We start from the raw sequence: 20,144 nt of genomic DNA, 5'->3' as shown, positions 1-20,144 counted from the left end.
TGAAAGACACACAGGAATTTTCGAAATCTTTAGTTTCCTCAAGTATTTTTGAGAATAACAAAGTTTTCGAGGTTTTACTCGTCACCATACAAAACGTTTTTGTTGTCCGACTGATATATGCCCGTTTTTAAAGCGATCATGTGCACATTGTAATGCAAAAACAAATAAATCTAAGTGGAAAAAAGTAATTCCTTTCACTTATAAACATTACTTTTTTCAATTAAGTAGAAAAATTAAAGTTTCCGGAAGTTTGTTTTAAAAGTGATCAAAATCATTTTAATATTAAAATTCAAATATTTTACACATTGCACTTCCTAGCGTAAATGAAAATCTAGAGTTATAGTAAAGGTCTTAGTGTTTCACAGTATTATTATTTTCGTACTATTTGAAAGTTTTGTATTAGGGTCTTTTCCATGATCGTCCTCTTACTCTGAAACTTCTTTCTTACCTGAAGAAGGTCGAAACGTTGTTCGCTCCTTTACACAGTTCTTTCTCTATTCATACCAGTCGTTTTCACATATATAACCAAGAACACTTATCACCTTCATCACATGATCATTCTCTAAACAAAAATGAAAAATAAACAGCCTTTATTTATTACTAAACCTCTATGAAGTTATTTTTACTAGAAAGAAAAACAGAAACAAATGAATGGTTTTGATGTATACAGTTTTCAACGGCACCTTCTTTGGGAGGATTTAGAAATATCAAAGAAAACTGCTCTATAAAAATATGTAACTAAGCCAGCATAAAGTTAGCTATGTTTCAGAATCAGTCTTGCTGAATCTGCATGTGGGGCTGAACATGTAGTATCTATGAACATTTTCTTTAAACATACAATATTCATCAGTCTAAACTAAATTAAAAAAAAATGCCTGGTATGTTTAACATACCACACAAGTTTTGGTTTGTTTGGAATTAAGTACAAAGCTACAGAAGAAGCTATTTGTGCTCTGCCCACCATGAGTATGAAAACCCGGTTTTTAGAGGTGTGAGACCCGCAGACATACCGTAGTCTCACTCGATGGAGCTGTACGAGTACCTGATGACATAAACTGCGAATATATTAGGTGGTACAAAATCACCGCACTGAGGGTCTTTAAAACAAAATAACTCTACTAAAATATAATCTAAAAATCTGAATGAACAATACAATGTGCACAAAGAGCAACATTATCTGCATGACTGAAATAAAATAATGTGTAATATGAGTAACTCAGCCTAATCATACAAATATAAAAATGTGAACAGATGTCCAAGAAAGAAAGAAAGGAGTTTAATTCATTAAAAAAAAGTTAATGCCAGTCAGCCTAGAGACTAACGGATGACTAAACAGTAGGAAAATAATATTAATTATGGCTTTCCAACAACAATTTGTTGGATTTTAAGTACCCAATTAACAAGTGCTAGGCCATCTAAACTGAGCATAGAAGAAAGGAATTACAGATACATTCTGGAATATAGATATAAATCAATAAATATTATTTTATAAGAGTAATATTCCAGAGAAAAACAAACTTAAGACTAATATATTTGCCACGACAAAGGAAAACAGTTGTAAGTATAACACGTGTAGATGGAAGTATTGTGTTTACGATAATGTTTAATTAATAAAAAATTAGCAATTTTTTTTTTCAGTAAAGAATGAAATTTTCAATCTACAGGAAAAGCGAATTTATGTATCAATCTGAGATTGCTATTTTCACAGTTACTCATATATTTCCTTGTCGACAGATGTCTCTGTCTCTTCGCACGGAAAAAAAAAATCTGTTCGTGTAATTCAATCATAGATATAAAACAAGAAATAATTATTCAATTATGTTATATAGTATGAAAGGAAAATTTACTGTATTCTTATCCAAAACAGAAAATTTACCGCAACCAAAAGTGCTAATTAAAATCATCACGTTAGTGTTGTGACTTGGGCAGCCTGGTACTGTGAAAGTAACTGACAATACAAGTTGGTTGAAGTGGATTATAGTGTTTTCCTACTCTTGGAACTAGTACTAGAGTTTTTATGTATTTTCTGAAGCTGAAGAGATAATTTTTGAGCCCTATGTTATATATTCACAATACAAACTACTATTTTTCGTTTTTTCAAACTAGTTTAAAAAGTTACAACTATCAATCCGATATTTCATGTCCACGGATATTTTTATCGGTTTGTGACGTTATACATAAGTTAGGCTTAGTAAACATTTGGTTGTGATTGTATAGCAATAGTCTTAAAATCGAATCTAACGTCTTGTTTATCATATATTCTTACATTATTGTTGTCAGACGTTTCTCTTGATATATTAATAGTAAATGCCCTATTTTATATACATTTAAGACGCTGGGAAGATTACAAAAAGATAAGTTGAAAAATATTAAGGTCTTAAAATAAAGAAATTACACTTTCAGAGAAAAATCACCTTTAGTAGCTTAAAAACAATAGTAGTAAACAAGTTACTGCCACAGTTTTTAAAAGGAGTTTTTGCTCTTAAAGTCTAATTTTTTTAAATAAAAATATGATATAAATTATATTGTAAGGCTGAAGTTTAGTTGAATTTTGAAAACGTTTATTTGACTACTGTTATTACGTTGTGAAATAATTAACAGCAACAGGTCTTGTACTGTTACTAATAATACAATACAGTCAGTAGATACAAACATGGATACCTGATAAACATGTTCACTTGTGTTGTAATAGCAGAAGTACTTGTAAATGGTGAACAGTGTGTTATTGCTATTTCTTATTACTTGCAAATTGCAGCACTAATAATTGTATTTTATTTAATTCAAGGCAACCAGCTTCACTTAAATGTTATACTAGGAAAAGTTAATGTTTTAGTTTAAAATTGTTAACCTATTTAATGCCATTATGAGGAATCATGTAAGTTACCATAAGTAACTGTTTGGCACAAGTTATGTACTACTGAAGAAAGATAGTTTACCATTCAAAATTGCTCAGGTTATTGGGTTTTTGGATTGTGGTTTATCTTACTTTTTTAAGACAGTGTCATCAGTACCTTAAAAAATATCAGTTTTAACAGTCATGATGAAGAGTTTTCTGAATGGGACTTGAGTCCTGCTAACTTGGATGAACCATCGTTTTTGAACATTATAATGTGATGGCTCCAGTTGAAACAGATTTTTTTACATCATGATCTGTTGTACTTTTTTACTAATTATTCATTAGGTTATTAGTCTCATTTAGCTTTTCTAGAATGGGAAGTTTAATACAGTAAATATTAGGAATTGGAGAAGTTTTAAAGGTATATAAAATGAACATGTAGTGATAGAAAATGTTTCATTATAAAAAACAAAAGAAAATTAAAACAACGGCTTTCAATTATAATTTCTGATCTGTTTAACAACAGTAGTAAGTGTGTTTTGACAAGATGAGTGAACCGTATGGTGATGGATATATGGAACCAGAAGAGGAGTGGGAACGAGAAGGACTTTTGGACCCAGCTTGGGAAAAACAACAAAGAAAGGTAAGCCAGATCATTTCTACAGGATTTAAGTATGAGAACCATTCAAACTATTAAAAAAAAGTTTTACTTTACTGTGGAAATAGAGGAACAAAACAGTCTATCATTTTTTGACATACTCATCAGCAAACAAGCAAGACAAATAACCACAACTGTATACAAAAACTCGCCCACATGGACAGATACCTACACTTCCAGTCCTATCATCTGACCTCAATAAAACATGGTGTAATCCAATGCCTAAACAAGAGAGCAGAAAACACTTGCAATAAGACATCCTTCAAAGCAGAACACCAAAAGATCATAGAGAGTTTTAAATGGAATGGTTACACCTCCTCCTTCATCAAAAACTCCTTGAAGAAGACCATGACAGAAAAAAAAATCATAAAGTCACCACCACTACCATCGTTTACCTACCATAATTTCAGTGAAAAACTCAAACACATAGCCAAAAAAATTCAGCATAGAGGTCAGGTGGAAATCCTACAATACCTTAAGGTCCATTCTGGTAAAAAACAAACAAACAGTGGCCTACCAAAGAGAATCTCAAAAACGTCATCTATGAAATTCCAGGTTCTTGCACTGATACATACATTGGATAAATCTGAAGAAAACTTGCAGGAAGAATAAAATACATAAATATAGTACGTCTCATGAAAACGCAAAATTCAGCCATTGCAGAGCACACCACGTCAACTGGGCACAGAATAAACGGGGAGAAAACTAGAATCATCGACACAGGTAAATTCTGGAAGACAAGAAAAATAAAAGAATCATTTTATACTAACACTATCAAACCTTCACCTAACAGAGATTCTGGATTAGAGGTAACCTGTGGCTGTCATTAGTTGAATCTACAGGAAATCTTCTTTCCAATCAGAAACAGTGGTAATCCAACCAATCATAACACTCTCCACAATCCACCAGGACACTATAAAAGACCGATAACACCTACACACACTCGCACTGCCCAGAAGACAAAAGGCGGAAGATTTTCGAAACATCCTCTACACTTGTATCTCCACAACAGGCAGTTGCCATCCATTTTACAAAGTTTCATCACTTTTCATCCTTAAGAACAAGCAGTCAAGACATTAAATCAATATCAAATATAACCCAGTATCCCACATACACATACACATCTATACAAACCTTTAACAGAAGCTGCATTGTTAAGCAAACCATTCCAAGTGTTTATAACTTTAACAGAAAAATAATTTTGGTATTAAAACATGTCTGTCTTATCTTCCAAAGATTAAACCTATTACCCCCGATAATCAAGTTCATATTTCAAACTTTTTCACTAAAGTACCTAAACCAACCGTATGAAGACCTCAATTCTTTAACAGTTTTTGACTGAATAATTAACTTTTCTACACTCCAGAAAAAATATTCAAACCTTTATGCTCCTCTTCACAAATTGCCCAGCATGGATGGTTGGTTAGAGCACTTAGCTCATTATCAGAGGGTCATGGGTTTGATACCCAGCCCCACCAAATGTGCTCTTCCTTTCAGCCATGGGGGCATTATAATGTGATGTTCAATCCAGCTATTTGTTGGTAAAAAAATAGCCCAAGAGTTGGTGGTGGGTGATGATGACTAGCTCTCTTCCCTTTAGTCTTATGTACCCTTGTAGGACAGCAGTAAGTGTTTGGATTTACAACTCTAATATCAGGGGTTCAATAAATACAGCAGATAGCCTCATATGGCTTTGCTATAAGAAAACACACACACACAGTAGTCTTACACTGCTAAATTAGGGACAGCTAGTTCCAACAGCCCTCATGTAACTTTGTATAAAATACGAAAACAAGCTCTTCACAAATAAAAATTACTTCAACTATTTTATTGCCATAGTTTTTTTGCCTCTTCTTTTTAATGTATATGTTGTAGCTTTAGAAAAGCAGTGTAAAAATTTTGTTTTTGTTGATCTGAGCTTATAAATTTGCACTTATATTGTTGAATTAATCTACATATGTGTATGTTATGGACTCAAATTTTGTTTTGAATGACAGCACTATGAGGGCTAGTATTTAAAGCTGTTTCATATTACTTAAGCCCTGCTAGCTCAGTAAAATACAGGTTTAAAAACTTGTATGTGTTAAGGGATTTCAAGTTTAAGCCCTAGCTAGAGTAGTTTTTGCAGCATCTTAAAAAGTTAGGGGTAGTTTTACTTTTCATAAAAATTAAAATATATTTTAATCTTTGTTTTCACAATCCATGCAAAAAAAATTCATATTTACATATCATAGATTTAAAATTGCTGCTCTGATATTTTTGGTAGTTTTAATGTAAGCCCCTGTGTATCCATTATGTTTTACAGTAATTTAATTGTTAAAATGTAATGTTTCAGTCAGAAAACATTATTTTGATTTTCTTTTAAAGGTAAGCTGATAAGTCTTTTTTTAGGTGACTTGTTCAACTTGACATATTTTAGGTCCTGTAAACTTTTATTACAGTTTTTGCTAGAAATTCAAATCATATAGATGAAAAATCGTAGATGTAACATTTTGAGTAAACAAACATAATTAACATAGAAAAAAGTTATATTGTAGGCAACTTTTTTTTTTGCATCCTTTATTCATATAAAACTAAGTACTACCACACCTGTATTTTCTGGCCTGTACTGCCATTTCAGCACATTTATACCTGACTGTAAAAGTTTTTTTCAATAACTATTAGTTGATAAAGTTTATAAACATATCAGCTCTTATGACTATTTTCATGATGAACTTATCAGAATTTTAAAATATTTTATTAAAAATGCTTTCCATCTAGCATTCATCAGCAAAAGATTTTTTTAAATTTATCAGTGAGGTTTACAATCCCAAAATTCCTGACCTCAACCTTCCAGAATATCCTGTCATTTTTCACTAGTTCTCATGGTATCAAACTAAAAACTAAAATCAAAAACATTCTGCAATCAACTTACCCCAAAGTCAGCTTAATAGTAATATTTAAACTGAACAAATGAATACACAATTTTTTTCTGTTTAGAGACTAAATATCTCTAAAAAAATTGCTGGTATTATACAAAAATTTCTGTACTCCCAGCAGGTGAGTCTATATTGAGTCAATAACTCAAACCTTAGCTGTCAGAATCAAAGAACATGTGCATAACAGCTCCTTCAATAATTCTGGAACTTGTAACTACTTAAGCAAAGATAGTAGTCAAAAACCTAACAATGAACATTCCAAAATAATAGACTCAGCAAAAGATGAATGGACTCTAAGAAAAAAGGAAACACTGTATTGGCAAGTTTCATAAATGTTTCCTGTAATTTTTAATTCAGTTTTCTTTTATCTGGAACTGATGCACTAGTGTGTAGTTTGTGTAACACTCAGATCACAATAAGCTACATTTTAGTTTCTTGTCATCCTTTCAATTTGTAACCCATAGCCTAAGCTGAACAACCAAATACCTACATCATTGCATCTCCCCTCGGTGTGGATTCCTGTACTTGGTGAGGGGGCCTTGCAGGAAAGGTTCTGTTCTTTCAGTTTACATCCTCTGGGATCTAAACATTCACCCACGTGTTTGCCATGCACGGTGACCCATAAATGGGAGGAGAGGATCCTAGTGGTTGAGAGGTCCAACCCTAACACACCACTTTGGCCTTGAATTCCTGTAGACATGCAGCATTGGGGTGGCCCCTGTAAGGTCAGTTGGCTGGTCCACTTGGGCTTGGATCCATGAAGTACTAGTGTTGGATGTTCTCAACAGGTGTTGTGGACATTGTATCTGATGTTGGTGTTTGGGTATAGTGCTCATGAAATCCTGACATTGCTATAGTGACCGTGTTAGGCATTGTAGTGAGTCCTCTCGTAGGGTTCCGTGGTGGGTGATGTCAGTGGGCACTGAAAAGTTTTTTTTTGTTTTGGATCTTCCAAATTAAAACTTAAATAAAATAGAGAAACAGTCCACAGGTAAACAACCACATTTTGAAGATTCTGAGCAGCAATCTTCAACATTTGTAACATCTGTACCTTATTTTCTTATGCTACTTTCTCTTTCAGATAAATCTTTAGGGTAAATGTATCCATTTTTCATTCAGAAGGACTAGATGGTCTTGCCAGCTCTCCAAAGTCAATCAGAAAGCTTCACTCTGGTGCCATATTGATGGAAACATCCACATCTAAACACAATGAGCTCCTCTTACATGAGGGCAACTGGGGATATACCTATTGAGGTTATGCCTCATACTACTTTGAATTCATCACATGATCTCTCTGCGCCTCCAAAAGAATTGTTCTCAAACCATATGAAAAGTCTTTTGACCTCCATGATTAAAAAATTGATGAATCAACATCAGCACCTATCTCTGTCCCTAAAATTCATTCCAGCAAACCCCAAGATCCACTTTCTTTGGTTCCAAGTATGGACATTTTCTTGGGTACATCTTCTCCCACCCCAAATTTCAAAACAATTATTTGTTCACGTCCTCATTTGCTGGAATCCTTACCCAACAACAAAGACCTGCTCTATTAACCAGGGCAAGATCTTTGGAAATTGAATAACGAAAATAAAGGTAAAAGATAAACAGAAGGGCTGTCCACCCAATTTGCCTACATGTAAAGAAAAATGGCCACCTTGATACAATGGAACTGTCAAGGTTTACATTCTAATCTGGATGACATCAAAGCAATGATTGATTTCTACCATCCTGTATGTCTTTCCTTACAGGAAACATTTATGAAACTTGCCAATACAGTCACTATTTGACAGTTTTCTTTTTACAGAAATAACAGGCTGTGTGATGGACAAGTTCATGAAGTGGTGGCACTGTTGGTTGATCAGCAAGTGCCCACTCTGTCTTTGCCACTCAACACACATTTGGAGGCCGTAGCCATCAGTGTTTCCTTGGGTCATACCATGACTATTTGTTCTCTTGCCCGGAGAGACCTGTGATCAATCAAACCTTGATGCTCTCATTGAACAGTTGCTATCTCCATATTAATCCTGGGGGAACTTTAATAGACATCATCCCCTCTGAAGAGGTGGTGATATTGATGTGCTCTCTGATAACAACCTTTCTCTTTTCAATACTGGTTCTTATACTTATTTTCTTGCACCTAGTCCATCTTTTACTTTTATTGATCTCTCAATTTGCTTCCCTTCACTATTCTCCCACTTTTCATGGAGGGTTAACAGTAACCCACGAGGCAGTGATCATTTTCTTATACTTTTGAGAGAGACTGGCCGTGGTCGATGCCACCCAACCCACGTGCCCCAGTGAAAGATAGATCAAGCCAATTGACTCTCTTTCACTGCTCCCACAGATCTCGATCCTACCATTATCTATAAGCCATCAGAAAGTGACTGCATGGCAGCAGTAACTGACTGTATTATACAGATAGCTGCTCAATATATTCCTAAAACCTCAACACATTTTCCAGTATATCTTCATCTGTGGTGGAATCCTGCCTGCCACATGGCATGGAAGGCACAAAAACAGGCCTGGGATACTTTTCTTAGGTATCCCACTCTTTCAAACAGTATCACTTTCCAGCAGTCTCATGCTCATGCTCAGTGGGTAAGACATGAAAGCCAGAAAGAATCTTGGATTAAGTTCACAACCAGCATATTTTCTATCGTCAGTTCCATAGTTATATGGGACAAGATTCAAAAGGTCAGTGGGCAATATAATTCTGTCCCCCCTCCCAATCTTGCTCTCTGATGGCCAGGAAGTAGCTGATACCCAGAGCATTGCCAGTACACTAGATGAAAGCTATTACCAGGTATCTAGCACTTCTGCTTCATCCTCCACCTTCTTAGCCATCAAGACTCGGGCAGAGCGAACACCTGTTTCCTTTCAAGCTGATTGTTTCTCTGACTATAATTGTCCCTTTCCACTGGTGTAACTCAAAGTGTTCATTCATTGGTCTGGCAGTACATCAGTTGGACCTGATGATATACACTCCAAAATGCTACACCATCTAGCTTCTGCTTTTCTTACTATTCTTTTCATTGTTTTTAACTGGATCAGGCAGGAGAATGTTTTTTCTGATGCCTGGCATCAGACTATTCTCCTACCTTTCTCTAAGCATGGGAAGGATCCCTAGATTTCTTCAAACTACCATCCAATTGCTTTGACAAGCTGTCTCTGTAAGACCTTAGAAAGAATGGTTAATGCTTGTCTTGTTTGGTTCCTCGAATCAAACAACCTTCTCTAGCCCACCCAGTGTGGTTCCGATGACAGCATTCCACCTGATTTGACTTGAAATGTCAATCAGATGTTGTCATTTGAGAAAGACTTCTCAAATGACAACATCTTGTATCAGTATTCTTTGACATTGAGAAGGCTTATGATAATACATGTAGGTATGGCATTTTGCGAGACCTTCATTTATTTATATGGGTTACGTGTTCATTTGCCCAGTTTTATTAAAATTCTTTTAATGGACATTTAATTCCATGTTCGTGCGAGTTCGACATTTTTCGTTCTTTACTACATGAATTTGGAATCCATCAGGTCTGTATTTTGAGTGTCACTTTTCAGTATAAAGATTAATGCCATCACTGAACAACTCCCTCTTACTGTGGCAAACGGGCTTTACGTAGATGACTTTCACATCTAATTTCAGTCATTGAACATGAGGTATATTGAGCTGCAGCTACATACTGTCCTCAATCATTTACTGAAGTGGACTACAGCAATTGGTTTTATCTTCTCTCTCTCTCTGAAACATTTGCGTGCACTTTTACTGCGAACGGGGTATTTACCCTGATCCTGAACTCCATATCGGTGAAGTTGTACCTGAGACAAAGTTCTCGGGGCTTATCTTTGACCATAAGCTGACCTTTATACCACTCATCAAGCAGCTACGAGTCAAATGTACAAGAGCACTGAACATTCTCTGTGTCCTCTCTTCCACCACTTGGAGAACAGATTGATGTTCTATGCCAGAACTTTGGTTTTCAAAATGCTGGACCCTATTCATCATCAGGGACTTCAGCTCTTCACCAGGGCTTTCCACACTTTCCCAGTTCAGAGCTTATACACAGAGTCTTTTGAACCTTCTTTGCAACTCCACTGTTTGCAACTGTCTTTACTGTATGCTTCGAAACTTGTTCCTTACCAAAACATTCCACCTGGGGTTGTGTTTTCCTTCCTCAGTGGGCCATACTTTTTTAGAACAGATGATTTGCCATTGCTCCTTTTGACCTTCATATCCAGGGCCAGTTGGATGAATTGGGTCTGTCCTTGGATAACATTGCTATATCCACTGGTCAGCCAGTCCCCAAATGTGATCTATCTTTTAAGTCATTTGAAAAAAGCCAACACTATTATTTAGAAATGCTGTCTATTACTTACTGAACATCTTTCAAACCATTCTTCCATTCCTATTTATACAAATGATTCAAAATCAGATGACTGTGTGGGCTCTGCCATGGTTTGTTGTGGTTTAGTGGTTGCATGCAGAATCCCTTGTACAGTTTCTGTATTCACTGCTGAATTGTATACCATTTCTCTTGCAGTACTCAACTTGCACTACTAACTCGCTTAGTTCTCTACTGGTCCTGGAATTGCTTCACATTAGTTCTCATTCTCTTTGCACTGATATCCAAAAGTGACTGGCCTATTTCTCTTTAATATCCACTTCTATCCAGTTTTTCTGGATACTAGGCCTTGGTATTTGTGAGAACTGGCTCTGGCACTACCACTGCTGTGCCTGTGCTATACGTAGACTATGGTACTGTATTCAAGACTCGTCTCCATGCCAGTTGACAGCTGACTTGGAGTGAGCAACATCAAAACAAGCTTTCCCAAATAAAATCCTTTACTGGACTTTGGGCATCTTGTTTTCATAAGAATCAGAAAGAGAAGTTGTCCTCACTAGACTGCGTATTGGTCAGTTTTTAACTCATTGTTTCCTTATATCTGAGACTGATGCATGAATGAGTTGTCTGTGTGACACTCAGGTCACAATAAGCCACATTTTACTGTCTTGCCATCATTATAACTCTCATCAACAGCACCATTTTAAACATGTTTTGTCCTAAGGTTTATTCCTAATGTTATACAGTGTTATTGGCATCGGTGACACTGTCCACATTACAAATGTTTTTAATTTTTTAAAGGCCATTAATCTTTTTAATGCTAGTCAAGTTTTTAATTTATAAATTAGACCTTTTTTAATGTGATTCTCATTTAAGAATTAAAGTACATCTAGTTCAATTTGAGATTAGAAAATGGCTGTAACGTCAAATAACTCAAACCCAGGACTGGAAAGGCAACTTCAAGTGTCTAACACTGATGTTTGAACTACCTGTTAGTCATCCTGGTGAATTATAATAATTAAAAGTTTGCTACAAGTCTTTTTAAAACTTGTATTGTTTTAATTTCTTTAAATGGTCATAACTTCAAATAACTCGAAACGAGGACTGGAAAGGCCAACTATGAGTGACAAATGCTGATTTTTGAACTTATCTGTTAGTCATCCTGGTGAGTTTGATAATTACAACTTGTGTTACTGAAGTTTTTCTCTCACTGCTGAAGACTAGGTGTAAAAATTGGATTTAATGTCATGAAGAACAAAGTTAATATTTTCATTCCTGAACTAGTATAAAGAGTTTTGTCTGGAAACATAACAATCCTACTTAAAGTTTTTTTAAAACTTTTCTGCCCATCCCATGTATTAGCTATTTTTGCTAAGAACCTATCATCCATTGAGAATATACTATCTATTTCTTGATTTTAAAGAATTTCCATTAGTTTATGGGTTGACCACAATTGAAAGCTTGCTATGATGCTGCCTCATCAAGTTATTTAATTGCTCTCTAATAAAATGTAGCTTTGAAAGCAGCTATAAAGTTTAAATATTATTAGGCAGAGCAAGAATTAGACTCACACCATAGTGAATAAATTTTATTGATTTTATATTTTTTATAACTTCTGTAAATGTTTATTTTATTGTGAATTGTAAAAGTATTCATTTGTTAAATTATATCTGTTTGAAAGTTTAAAAACTTTCTTCATCAGATAACTTGAGGTATGATTATACAGTATAAAGATGGGCTGAATAGTAGTTTAAAAAAAACAACTATTACAAGCTTAATACAGTGGAGTGCCATTAAGCCTTGGACCAGTAAACTGCGAAATCGCTTAAGCCGCTGTAGCAAGTCTTGTGAGCGAGGATTATCGCAGCTCACCGCTAATTTAAGAACGTGTAAAAATGCGGATTACAAATTTAATCCTGGCTTTATAACTTCAAGGGGATATTTAAAAAGGATTTGCTTTAATTTGGGAAATAAATAAAATATATTACAAGAGATCGACCGTTAATCTACCTTATCCGCTCTCTATGTCAGCTTTATGGAGGCCGTCATTGTTACCGAATCACACCTCTCCATACAGTAAAGTTAATCCGCAGTAAATCCATGAAAAAAGTGATCAATAATTAAAGTATTATTTTTAATTCGATAATCCGATATAATGATCACACAATGGCCCGGATGAGGGTCCTCGGCAGAGCTGTTGGCGACTTCAGCTTTTCAGTCACAAAGGTTTAAGTCGCGGACCACTTAAGCCGCGGGTAAGCAGGTTGACCCCCCAAATACCGCGGCTTAACTGCGCTCCACTGTACTGCAACAAAAATACAATATGTGGAGAAGGTTTTCTCATCATTAAATACAAGTACTTTACCTAGATACAGAAATATATGTATCCATATGTATCAAAAATGTTAGGAGAACTACTAGATTCTGAGTACTATATTTTTATTATTTTTGGTTGGTTGGAAGCTCTTTCAAAGCTTAAACTCCTCTAAAGCCAAATCTACTTAAACACATTATATTTTTGAACAAAATGAAAATGCAGGCACAACAAATGCATACCTGGAAAAATATTTTTAACAAAAATGTAAATAGATTTTATATTATTTCCAATACATAAACAACATAAACTTACAAATATATAAATTACTGTATATTATTTAATATCTATACAAATAGCATGTAACTAAATCATAACTAAATACTTATAACATTCATAAATTTAGATAAAACTCAAAGTACTTCCATATGGTTTTATAAAATATACTTCATATAATAATCTTTTTTTGTTTTTAGTGTTGATTATCACAAGGCCAAAATGGAAAACATGGGCATTTATATGCAATTGTTATAATTTTCAGAGCATCTTAATGGACTATAACTTGGAATTTTACATGAAAGTTTTGTTGATTCATTTCATTTTTTGCCTTAAATTTTCAGTTTGACCAGTATTGCATTGAAAACATACATTTTAACATATAGATAAAATTCTTAGAATTTGAAGAAAAAATATTTCATTTTAAACAAAATGGTTTTACCTATGTTCTTAATGATATGGTATTTATAATTTTACCTAGATTAGAGTTTACATCTTAGATTATTACACTGAGTGATACCTTCTTGTGTATTTTCAATTTTATATTTATTACAAAGTAAATGGTTGAAATTTGGCTGAATGTAAGCTTCAATAACATTGGCATTGTTTATGGCTACAAATGTATAAGAATTTATGAAAAGTTTACAAACCTTGATTTTAACTTTTAATCTTGGAGTACATGGAGTGACAACTGATAAAATTTCTTATTTATGGCTGTACTTTCATATATAAACTGGTTATGTGCCTTCTTGTTTTTTATCTCAAAGTGTTCTAAGTGAGTAAAATAATTTAGAATGATTCTACTTGTGCTATTTAATAGATATTCTTGTTTTTGAGGTTATTGTATACAGTATCTATATTTTCACTTGAACAATTACATGTACAGTATCTACACTGATATTAAAATACAGTACAGTACTTGTAGGAGAACATTTATAAATGTATTCATAAGTTACATGATTTTTTGGAAAACAAAACTAGTTATAATAATCCTTACTTAAATTGTTACTTTTTGAAAAAAAAAGTTAAGAATAAAAAATACATTAGATGTTGAAGATACTTGATTTAAAATGCTTACATATTTTGCCACCTACATGGATATGGTTATTGTAATGCTTATACAAGAAACTTCTATGCTTACTATTTTCATAATATTTTAATAACGTTATTGCACATACTTCAGAATAAGTATAGTTTTATATAAGGAAAATTAAGTTTTGTTAAAAAATAAACATTATTCTCGTACAGTAAATTTGTGAAATATATATAATGCAAATTATTCATAACTGATTATTAATGTTAAAGTGAAATCTATTTTTCATTACTAACTTATTTTTAATAAGAAGAAACATGTTCATACATTTATTTAATTTTTATGAACTTAAGTGACTTAAATAATAAATTTTTTGGATAATCAGTAAACAATAACCTCTTAAACAAAAATGAAGAAAGCATGTTTTGAACATGAAATTTTTAGATAAGTTGCTTACAACAGAGAAGTAAAAATGTAAAAAAGTTTCAATAAATTGTTTAAGGCTATTATTATGACTTTCACATTAAATTTAATTATTTTAGATTTAGTGTATTCAGTAGCAATACATGCAAAAATTAAAAAAGCTATGATCTACATTAATATTCAGGGCTGGGCCAGTGTTTTTGCAAACTATAAAAATACTTTTAAAATGACTTCTGTAAACATCTACATTGTAAGATAGGCAGTAAGAAACTATAGTTCTTGAGCTATCTACTTACATTTATCAAAAAAACAATCTGCTTGTTAAAAGATTCATTATTATCTTTGCATAAAAATAATTGTGCTGTAGTTGTCAAAAGTGTATGCTGATGTATTTGCATTTAACAATGAACACATACGTATTACCACTTAGCTTTTGTTTTAAGTCTCATCATTGCCTCCCACTCTTGTTAGAACTTCATGTACCTGCTTTATCATATACATGCATTTGCCAAGAATATTTCAGTACAGAAATTGTTTAAAAAATGCATTTATAATCTGTGATATTTACTCTATACTGTCATATGAGCATTGTTGAAGTTGTATAGGTATAAAATTTCCTATAAAATTGAGTTGATTCTAATTAAGAAGTGTGTAAGTACTGAGTGGGAATCTTGTTATCTTACAATGAAAGGTTTACCAGCTTTTCCTCGAAGTTCAAATTTATTTTGAGACATTAAGTTTTAATATAGTTCAGCGTTTCTTATTTTTAATGTTTTAAAGCTGAAAAAACAATCAATGATGAATTTAACTTTAAAAATTTGTGATTTTTAATTTAATTATTTCCTGTGGCCACCACCCTCCTCCAAGTTCACATTTAACCATTAGTTCTAAAATTATATGAGGTTTAAAGTAATATATTTCTTCATAAACAATAAAGAAAGAATCTGGTAACAAAAAGGCATCCCAGTATGCAATACATTTGCATTCTATTTGAAAGACTCGCTAGACAAAAATATGAAAATTTCACAATTTACATAAACAGGAAACTGATGGCAATAGTCTTCCTTCTTCAAAATTACCCTCATTAACAACTTTAATATGATGGTGATTTTAGATAGCATGTTTAAGATAAAAAGATCATACATAGGTGTGCATGATCTACATTGCTAAAGGATGTTTATTAAAGAAACTAAGAGAAACAAATCTGTAATAAAGTATTAAATAATTATCAGCCAGCATTAGGGTATCTTACAGTGATTATAACATTATGAGAAATGTCAATTGTTCAACCATGTGAGAATATCTATTATTTGGATTTACTCTTGTGCACAGTGAGAATACTCAGAAGGACAAACTCTTGTTTAAATGTGTAGAAAATATTACTTTCATTTCTTGTACAAAGTACTGTCCAATAGAAAATTTAATGCAGAAAAAGTTCCACTTACTGAACATATGTGCAACTTTAATATGTTTCATTATTATTAAGCACAAAGCTATACAATGGCCAGCTCTGCCCTCTTTAACTAATGTCAAAACTTACAAGTTACTTTTGTGATCCACAGGTGGGAACTGTAGTATGTTAATAATAATGTTTGTGTACTCAAGTTTGTCACACACTATTTTAAGATTTATATTCACAAATTATTTTCATGTATACAATTGAGTTAGGAGTTAAAACTTGTTTTTTTCAAAATAACCAGTAATAATAGTTTACTTTTAGGTAAACAAAATCACAGGTGAATCAACAGTTTGAGTTAATTGTATTATGTATGATATGTGTGCCTATATTTTGCGTTGCATTTTATACAAATTGAGTACTGTACAGCTCTTTGCCTTAACCTTTCTTTCTTTTTTCTTAAAATGTTTCACTGTTTTAGTTACTGATCAAAGAAATAAAATTTACCCTCATGTATAACTTGCACTTGCCGTGTATCTTATTGGACCTGGCATGACCAAGTGGTTAGGGTGCTTGACTTGTAATCTGAGGGTCGTGGGTTTGAACCCTCGTCACACCAAATACACTCAATCTTCAACTGAAGGTGACAGTTAATCCCACAGTTCGTTGGTAAAATAGTAGTGTCCACAGCTAGTGTAGATATCCCTCATGTAGCTTTGCGCAAAATTAAAAACAAATGTCTCTCATTTTTATATGAGTGTATGTTTTCAAAACCTTTCCTCTTTTTACCACAGAGTAAGTTCATCTAATTGTGACTTGAACCGAATTTCCTTATACACATTATTAATATAATTTTAACAGTTTTGGTAGTTTTCTCTGTCTTTTTTGTGTTGAAACATTTTTTCATTTTATTTTTGTTCTTTGTTTAATTTTTGAATATATATTTGCAAGACTTGGAAAAGATAATATAAATATTTTCTGTGTGTAGTTTTTAAGAAAATCAGTGACTGAGTTCTTGCAGAAAATCTTTTTCATATATATTGTTTAATCATTGAACCCATTTCTAGTATATTATTCGGAATATTCAAAGTATAATATTATGTCTCACATCATTGTAATGTGTAAGCATATAAGCTATTTAGTCTTCTGGTTTCGTAATAGGGCATGATAAATTGTGAAAATGTTTTATTGTGAATCAACTGAAATTTATTTTAAGTATATTAAATACATAGCTTGTTACATCAAAATAAATACATGTAAGTGTTGTTACTGTGTCATTGCAGGGTTTGATGTAAGCACAAGTGGCTGCATCTTATACAAAACCAAAATGAAATGGATAGCTTTAACACACATTTCTTTGTATCATTATGTTAAATATTCCCACATAATGACAAAAACTTGTAAGAGTGGTTATTACCAGATTCACGTGTTGTTGAAGTATGAAATTTTATATCTGGTTTTTATAAACTGGTTTGGTCTAACTGGTGAAGTATACATATCATTCAGTGATGATGTTCAATACTTATGCATATGATCGTGATTCAGAAACGAAACGTGTTTACATGTATGAAGTAAGATCTCAAGGAATTTAAAAACAACGATTTGTCTCATTCTTATTTTAGTCGATTATGTATATTCACAGCTCTACTCTTATGGTTGAACAATAAATATTAGAGCTTATAGCAGTAAAATTTAGGTCCTGATCCCGGTGATGGATGTAACTCTTTGTGCAAACAGTTCTCCCTAATTTTGCCCTAACTGTTGTTTTCTGATTTTCTATGTACATTGTAACAGATTTCATTTATATTCATATTTTTGTATCCATGTTTCAGTTTAATATATATTTACAAATGCATGTAACTTGTTAAATGTGTATGGCAAAAGCCCCATCTGTTGTCTAAATTTGTAGAATATTCTCGGGCATAAGAACCAACGATACATGTTTTATACTGTCACTACTCTAAATGTACCCAACCATATTTTGATACATTTTGAGTTTTGAGGTTATGTAGCATATCCAGAATTTTGTGAAGTGGTTAAATCAATGTATGGTCAGAGAGTTCAATATACAGCAATATTTTGATTGCTTGTCAAATACATAAAGAAGATTAATCAAATATAGCTATTTGAACGAATGTCATTATGTATATCTCTGAAGAAAAGCATGTATATGCAAATTTATGTTTAGTATATTTGTTTTTCACCTGTATAAATATAAGCATTTTTGTACCGGATTATTTTGTTTGTGTTTTATGATCCTATTCACTAATTTTTTGTGTTAAATACGAAAATACCGATTGCTTCATTGTTATACCTTGGTCATGTTCACATTTTGATATTGTAACTATTAAAAAAAAATACCCGTAGGTATGGTAGGTTTAATGAAAGTTAATACTAAAGTTATGTAAATCATATTTGTTAAAAGTGGGAAATTAATGTTACAGAAAATCTTGTAAATACACAATGTATTCAATTATGTATATTAATGAATAAATTAATATTTAGTTGTGGTGTATGTAAGTAGCTTATTTTGATCAAAGTTAACTATAATTATGATTGTAACGATTATGTGGAGTGAGGTTCTACAGGATGGGCAAGAGTCTGGTACCCCATCCCCTATTATCAAGTTAGTTTTTGGCATTTTAGTAATGATTGTGGGAAAGAAACAATATGAAATATTTGGTGCTTTGAAACAAAATTTTTGAACGTTTTTCAAAGGTCACCCTTGATATGCTAAAAAGGATATATCATACATGTATTATCCTGTTATGAAATATTAAAGACAACAAACATTTTGGATTATCAATCGAACCATTTGTTAGTGCATGTTAATAATATGCAATAAGTTCTTTCTGTTATCAACACTATCTTGATTTGCGGAAGGAGCAGGCGTTTTGTCCACCCTACACAATGTTCTGAGTTAGTTTTTGTGGGGGAGGGACATTAAATAGAATATATTTTGTAAAATAAATTGGAATTTGGGGTTCTCAGTGTCCATCCGTTAATTTGAAATTCAGCTCTTGTCAACAATGTGTAAAGTTTGCTTATCATAACAGAATCATAGGAGTGTAAGTAAGTGTCTTGTTACATGCTTTTGTTATTTTAAGCTGGGAAAAAGACGTTATGATTGATATCCAGTAAGAAAGCAAAAGCAGCTTTTATGAATTAGGATTTGGATGAAGTCTATAGTGTAGCTCCAATCAAACACAAATTGGTTTTAATACCTAGTGAGAGGCTTTCCAAAGCTTTTATAATAGTCAAAACATGAAGAAGATGTAGGAATGACAGGGGTATCATACCCCTACACTGCCCCATTTACGTCACCTCCTTGGGACCTCAAAGGTACTTCCCAGATTAAGTGGCAATAGTTATGAGTGGAGACAACGTTCGGGGACGACAATTTATAAAGAAAAATATCCTGTTTTAATGGCTTTCACCTCATGAATAGTTAATTGTTTCATTGTATAACTTCTCAGTTGCAAAACATGCATATTTTACTCTTGAATCTCAAATACAAGTATAATATATTAATATGACTATTTAAGTTAACAGGGGAGTAGGTGTTTTACACCTGATGGGGGGATGATTTTTGCAACCACTTATGTGGACTGTTCAATTTTCAAATTGGTAATCTCTGATAATGTGAACCTGAATGCTGTAAACATGCAGTCACAGAGTAATCTTGTTGCTACGATTCTCTAAGGTTTCCATGTAGGTTTGTATAAGTGAGGTGTTGTGAACAGTTTTCAAAATGTTAATAGAATAAAGACAAATGTGTCACAAATTAACTGCCACATGAATTTATTCCTGCACACTGCACAGTATAAAAGATGGCCATTATACTTGACAAGGTTACTAATAACTTCCATTGCATGAATTACGTTTTCAAATATAAATAAAATTAATAATTACCCTTGATAAGTTTATATCTACTGAAAAACTGT

At 32.9% G+C, this 20,144-nt stretch overlaps 1 protein-coding gene across 6 annotated transcripts in view; it reads left to right on the top strand.

Moving 5' to 3' along the window:
* Positions 1-1,726: 1,726 nt before the first annotated feature.
* The window catches only part of LOC143255631 (alpha-actinin-like), a 110,774-nt gene continuing 92,356 nt past the window's right edge, over positions 1,727-20,144 (top strand). For 2 of the 6 annotated variants that reach the window (XM_076511629.1, XM_076511604.1), the window contains exons 1-2: positions 1,727-1,960; positions 3,363-3,479. In XM_076511629.1, coding sequence (XP_076367744.1) covers positions 3,384-3,479 — 96 coding nt within the window. In that variant the 5' untranslated portion in view covers positions 1,727-1,960; positions 3,363-3,383. Of the gene's footprint in view, positions 2,162-3,362; positions 3,480-20,144 lie in introns of all 6 variants that reach the window. The other 4 variants (XM_076511639.1, XM_076511612.1, XM_076511621.1 and 1 more) reach the window with 2 other exon arrangements.

This window comes from Tachypleus tridentatus, chromosome 1 (genome assembly GCF_004210375.1).
Source record: "Tachypleus tridentatus isolate NWPU-2018 chromosome 1, ASM421037v1, whole genome shotgun sequence".
Taxonomy (NCBI): Eukaryota; Metazoa; Arthropoda; class Merostomata; order Xiphosura; family Limulidae; genus Tachypleus; species Tachypleus tridentatus.
The sequence above is the reverse complement of the archived record's forward strand: the minus strand, read 5'-3'. Positions and strand labels throughout refer to the sequence as shown.